This window comes from Silurus aristotelis, assembly GCF_946808225.1.
Source record: "Silurus aristotelis genome assembly, chromosome: 14".
Classification (NCBI taxonomy): Eukaryota; Metazoa; Chordata; class Actinopteri; order Siluriformes; family Siluridae; genus Silurus; species Silurus aristotelis.
This window is the reverse complement of record NC_139587.1, coordinates 9,983,596-9,989,957: the sequence shown is the minus strand read 5'-3', so window position 1 is coordinate 9,989,957 and position 6,362 is coordinate 9,983,596. Positions and strand designations below refer to the sequence as shown.

The 6,362-nt window shown below is 34.9% G+C and overlaps 1 protein-coding gene across 1 annotated transcript; it reads left to right on the top strand.

Annotated features, from left to right (window-relative positions):
• The first annotated feature begins 166 nt into the window (after positions 1-166).
• On the top strand, positions 167-6,131 carry hmgn6 (high mobility group nucleosome binding domain 6). The gene is made up of 6 exons (XM_083559923.1): positions 167-2,790; positions 3,803-3,835; positions 4,017-4,046; positions 4,218-4,265; positions 4,554-4,676; positions 5,308-6,131. Exons 1-6 carry the CDS (start codon positions 2,776-2,778, stop codon positions 5,353-5,355), a joined length of 297 nt encoding a protein of 98 aa, XP_083416049.1. The 5' UTR covers positions 167-2,775; the 3' UTR covers positions 5,356-6,131.
• The last annotated feature ends 231 nt before the right edge of the window (positions 6,132-6,362 follow it).

Below are 6,362 nucleotides of genomic sequence, written 5' to 3'. Positions count from 1 at the left end.
ACATGCATAATCGAGCTTTATGTTTCAAATAAGATTGAAATCCTTACAGAAAATTAATAAGTGAATTGCATGGCTGAAATACAGTATTTTCCTTTTTTTGTTTAAACAAAATAAAAAAACATTACAATGGTACACTAGTTGATCCCCCCCTCCTTTTTCATGTTGTTATATGCAATACATGTACCTAACCCTGGTCCTGGAGTATGCATTGTCCTGCATTGTTTGGTGATTTCCATTCTGCCAAAACCTGATTTGTTTGAATCAACTAATTTAACAGCCTTAGAGTTCAACTATATTGTGTTAAAACAGGGAAAAACAAAAAACTAAAATGTGCAGGACACAAGGTACTCTGGAACCTGTGGCTTTCACAGAATGGGGAAAGTGATTATCTCTTGTGCCCATTTATCATTCTATTAATTTAATCAATTGTTCATTCATTCATCTTCAGTAACATTTTGAGTATAAAGACAGCTTGTTTAATCTAACCATGTTTCTGTTCAAAAGGCACTACAACCTGCATCTATGGCAGTATATTACACTATTTTATTTAATAGTTTAACTGAATCAAAGTGTAATATTAACTATTATTACCAAACCCCTTGTTAGACATGTGCATCTTGACAAGTCTCTGTATTGAAAACTGGTATCAGGTAAAATCAGGATAGATTGTGTTATCATGCTATAAAAACAATTATATTAGGGTTGGTCTGACTACGTACCAGCTGAAAAAATACAGACCAAGCTGGTGAAGCTGGTATATGGAACCCTCTTTTAACCCAGCCATTTTTAAGTAATTAAAAAAAAGTGTGCCTAACAGGTGTTTTCTATGTGCCTTTTAGATTGATTCTTTAAATAATTCTAAACAATTAAATGCACTGGATGTCTCATGGCATTCAGAATAAGTCCTATGTTTCATGCATGAAGACTGTATTTCACCATTGTGAAGAAGACCAAATAGTTTTTGGGGGGAGGGGGGTCTTGGGGGAACAAGCCATTTTGAAGCTGAGGAAATAGTGAAGATCTGTCAGAGCTATTGATCAAGCACTCGGAATAACAAGTAAAATAAAGGGGGGGAAAAAACACTGATGTACTTAGAACAAGGAAAACAATGCCAGTTGTTGATAGGAACTTTGAAAAGAGTATTGAAGTCAGTGACATAACCAACAATCCCCCCATGGCAAGGGTAACGATATCATAATTCACCAATCGAAGAAGACTTATTGCCATTACTGCAAGATGCAATCCACTCACTAGCAGTAAGAATCAGAAGGCCAGATTGGAATTCATGAAGAAGTAAAAAGATGAGGCACAAACCTGTAAAGCTTTAGATTAACCTCTCCTATTTATGATGCGCCACTTTCAGAATGTCAACTTTCATTTAATGATATTTATTATTATTATTATTATTATTATTATTATTATTGTTATTATTATGTATTTATTATTTTTGTCATAAAATAATGTTTGGCTAACTGGTGTCTGGTCTGATTGTTTGGTATAGGCTACCAGTAGTTTCTTTGTTTTTAGAAAATTTTTAAAATATGTTTGTAATGGCTAGGCCCAAGGCATGTGCGATTTCCTTATTTTCTCAAAGCAACTTGATTTTCTCCCACAGACAACTCTCTTGTCTTTATGCTGGTTTGTTCTTTTTTTTTTCAACAGGATCAAACCAAGAGTAGACATACAAATGTTTAAACAATCAGTTTAAACATGAAGCACCAAGCAAGACATGCCAGTCACATGTTCAGTCTTTTTGATGATTCGAAAAACAGCAGGGATCAAATATATTTGCCATGTTTTAAGTGGTTTAACACATCTGAATGGAAAAAAAACCCCGTAATGCTGACGTTGTGATCTCAAACCCAAATGTCTTCAGCATATAGCAATTGACGTTGGCATTCCAGTACGTCCAGTATTATGAGCCCCAACCTAAAATGCTTAATAAAACGTTGATTTTGGGCCAGTTTAATGAACATATATATTCATAAACCTTAAAACATGCAATTTTAACTAATGCATGTTCTAACAGATGTCACACTATTGTCATTTCGAACAATTACTACATGCTGAGCTCTTCGTAGCTCTAGTAGTATTGATTTTAGTTAGTTTCTTTTTCTTTTTTATTGAATTTAGATCGTTAGTAAATTGCTTTCGAGAGATTGTACACGTTAGTGAGGGTGAATGATGCCACCTACAGGCGCCTTCACAGCCCCTCACACAATAAGTGTTGTTCTTTAATCCTGTGAAATTGGCCAAAGAAAAAGACCAGAATGATTGCACCGGGTGATGAGGGCGCCATTTTGGACCTTGGCTAAATATACACGGTGTAAACCTATAGGAAGCCTTGTAATCTAATGGCTCTCGAAACAATGCAGACTTCCTTCAAATATCCATCCAAATAAAACAGAAGGCAACTAGGAACATATGAAATGCGATGCAATTTCTCCAAGTGAAACAGTTAAACTGAGTAACTGAATAACTTAATGACGTTCTCCTTTCTTGCTCTGCTGTAACTAGCTTTTGGCGCGTATGAGGAAAATACCGGCTGGGTTCTTCTTCTCCGTACGCGGGCCTCCGTTCTGAGTGCTGATTGGTTGGAGTGACCATCAATCAGCTTTTAGCCGCTCCCCTCCCCCCATTCAGCCACTAGCTGTAATGTTCCTGTGTGTTTACTACTGTATTTAGGATAAGGACACGGTCACGTATATGTCCTGAGTCCTCAGCAAAAAGTCTCGGTTTTAGATTTTTTTTTAAACACCTTTTTAGGAATCCATCATGCCCAAAAGAAAGGTATGTAAGTCCACGGTTTGTGTTGATAGTTTTACTTGAAAGCATTGAAGGAGTTAGCTATTGGTAGCTCGCTGTTTATTGTAAACCTGGGTCCACAAGACTTTAGATAAATTCACGTTGTTTGCAAAATAACTCATTTTCGGTCGTATTTGTATCCGTTTTAATTTACTGCGTAAAAAAACGATCTTATATTTGAAATATTCTTTGAGAGTGCACTAGTATACTGTTTCTCCAGCAGCCTTGCGCGGTGGAGTCTGAAATCTAGTTTTGGTCTCCATGCTGGTAAAGCAGAAGCAGCCATGCTTTTACAGTTCACTGTGAAAAATGTCTCTGAACAAACGCTGTTTTTATCGCCTCGAACCTCTAAATGGGCTTTAACTGGGCTTAAAAAATGGCGCAGGAAATGTCTTTGCAGTTGCACTCGCAAAGGTCTACTTTAATGGCGGCGAAAAGATATATTTGTTGTTTTTTCCCTTTGTTCGTGCTGGCAGATGGCTGCAATGGCTGCCATTTGTCGGCAGATGGCGCCTTGGGCTTTCGCGTCGGCCCCTCCCCCCTAGGGCCTGGAGTCGATTGCTAAAGATGATTCTCCGATTCCGTCGTTTGGGAATTTGGAGGAGTCGACTCTACAACTTTGTGTCGATTCGGCAAATAACTCGGTTCGAGAGCATATACAGCCAGAAAAGACTTAGACTGGGTGGGAAATTCCAATGTCACTATTAATAGTTTCATAATAATAACAATAACAATAATGACTTGTAGCAGTCAATTATTTTGTTCTGTAATAAATTACACACAAGTCAAGTTTTAGTAATTAAATAGGTAATTTCAGATGAATACTGTTGACTAAATCCACAAAATAAAAAAATATTGAATATAGAAAAGTGCATTTGCAATTGGTGACAAATTTATAATTGGAAAATTTGTTATTAAATTCCATGATCCATGGTTATGCTATTATTTTCATCTTACTAATATATTTCCCCCCCCCCCACACTGATGTCTCTTTCAGCAACAGGGTGCTGAGGGTGATGCAAAGGAAGAGGTATACAAACTTTTTTTCTCTCCCCATTTGGTCCCAATTTGTTTGACTGAAATAACCCGCACCTAAGTTTTCCTTCCATTTGTTAAATTTTCTGGTTAATTTACACATAGTTGTTCACACAAAACATACATCAATATATCAAGTTATTGGTGACGAGTTGAATTTCTTTCTGCCTTTTCAGCCCCAGAGAAGATCTGCACGGTTATCTGCAGTAAGTCAACAATAATAGTTGTTGCAAAATAATTTGCATGCGTGTCCATCAAAGTTTATTTTAGCATTTACTTTCCATAAAATGTAAAATGATTTTGTTACTAAAGTTAACTTGAGTATTTGAATACATTTTCAGTAGTTAATGTGTAGTGAACTGTTGTTTAATTTACAGAGACCAGCTCCTCCCAAGCCTGAACCAAAGGCAAAAAAGGCAGCTAAGGTAAATGCAAGTTAATAATTTTGCACTTCCTCTGAAGACATGATAGCACTGAATGATTGCCTATAAAACATTTTCATTAGGAGCATTTCAAGACTGAATTCATGTTCATTTCATATGTATCTTTTTATTAATATTTTTATATAAAATTGAATTTGCATTAATGTGCAGAAAATTGCACACAATTAAATTTTTAATTAATCTTTAATGATTTGTTTATTATTTTTTAATTTATAACCTCGCGTATGTGTTGGAATTACTGAGCACTGAAATCTTTTTTTCCCCTGACAGAAAGACAAAGTGGTTAAAGACAAGAAAGAGGACAAAAAAAACAAGGGCAAGGGCAAGGAGTCTACAGAGCCAGAGGCAAATGAGGAGAACCACTCAGAAAACGGCGATGCCAAGAGCAACGCGGTACTTTTTTTAAAAATTGGTTTTCTATATTTATAAATTTGATTTAATATCGGTCAGATCAGTACGAGCTGTATCAACATTTTAAGAGTCCTGAGAACTCTAACTTACTATTTGACAATACTTTCATGGTCTAAATGTTCAACCAAATAAAAGAACTAGTTATGCTAGTATTATTTAATTGACGCTCAACTAAAAAGTATAGTAACATCAATAAGTTACAAATATTTTTTTTTATAAATATAATAAATAAATTTAAATAAATATAACAATTTAATCATCTATTATAAGTTTTTATTTGTATTATCAATAATATTGGTGTTTTTAGTTTGAAGTAGAAATGGCTAAAAGAGTTCTTTACAACATGTAACAGCTAACCCACTTTAAGTTTTTGATGTACATTAACACGTGTTTTCTAAACATGTTTCTATGGTGTAATTAAATATTCTCTTTATTAGAATACTTTAAACTTTTTGAAAAGATGTCTTTTTTGTCAGAGCTGTTCAAACAAAATATTTATAAAAAAAAAAGTCCTGTGATAAGAATATATTTAGGTGATACTGATAAAAATAAACTATTTCTGTTTAAGCAAAGATGAACATATTGATAAGGAATACTTCTCTCTTTTTTTCAGGCTGAGGAGACTCCAGCAGAAAACAAGGAGGAGGCAAAATCTGAGTAGCACCACTGCCTCACTTCAGCTGTCTCTCCCTGTCCAGTTCCCATTTTTTCTTCCACCCCTCAAAAGCGCTCTCACTCATGCTGATGCCCCTCTCTTCAAGGCATATTGTTAACAGAGGAATATTTTTATCAATGATTTTATAAGTATCAGTACAGATTTTTAGCACAAACTAAAGCTGAATACCTTACCTTGCAGATCTGCAGCAGTAAAATTTAGTTTCTGCAAGATGAACACACTAAATTCTTTTTTTAAAATGTCATTGTGAGTGTTGATGGCTTGTTTTGGTTTAGTAAAAGCATAAATGCTTCTACAGTTTTGAGTGCTTATCCTATTTTTGTTTCCCCCCAGTCTGCCCCTTTTCTCCCCTGTGTCCGACCTATATTACCATATAACAAGTGATACATTTTTTTGCTCTCTTTTTTATTTTATTTTTTTTTTAAACCTTATATATGTGCAGTGAGTCTACTTTCTTTTATCTCTTGTACTAGATTTTTTTTTTTCCACTTCAGTGTAGGATGGAGGAATACCAGAAAAAAACATCTAAAAACATTCCAGGGCAGAGATACATGGCCTGATCTTTACAATCTACCCTGCATTAGTTCAAAAACAATGTTTTATCAAGAGCAGCTCACCCAAGACTATGCTGTTATGTAAAATTTTCTAAATGATGACAATTTTTTAGGATGAAATTCTAATATTTACTGAAGTATGCAGGTGTTCATGTACCCTAGCTGACGTTCTGGATGTCTCTTAATAAATGAAAACCTTTGAATTTTCCTCAGCTTGCTTCTTTGCATGATTATCTTCATGTTTTGATTTTAGCAATTGATTTATTGTGCAGTGATTGTACCTTTTTAAAATCACACCATATTGCATTGTAGACTGTTCCTGCTTGTTATTTTGTCAGTATAAATTGATAACATAAAATATCACACACACTACCTGGTCAAAAACGCTGCTGTTATGATTGGATCATTATTGCTGTGAGTACAGCTGTTTCAGCTGCC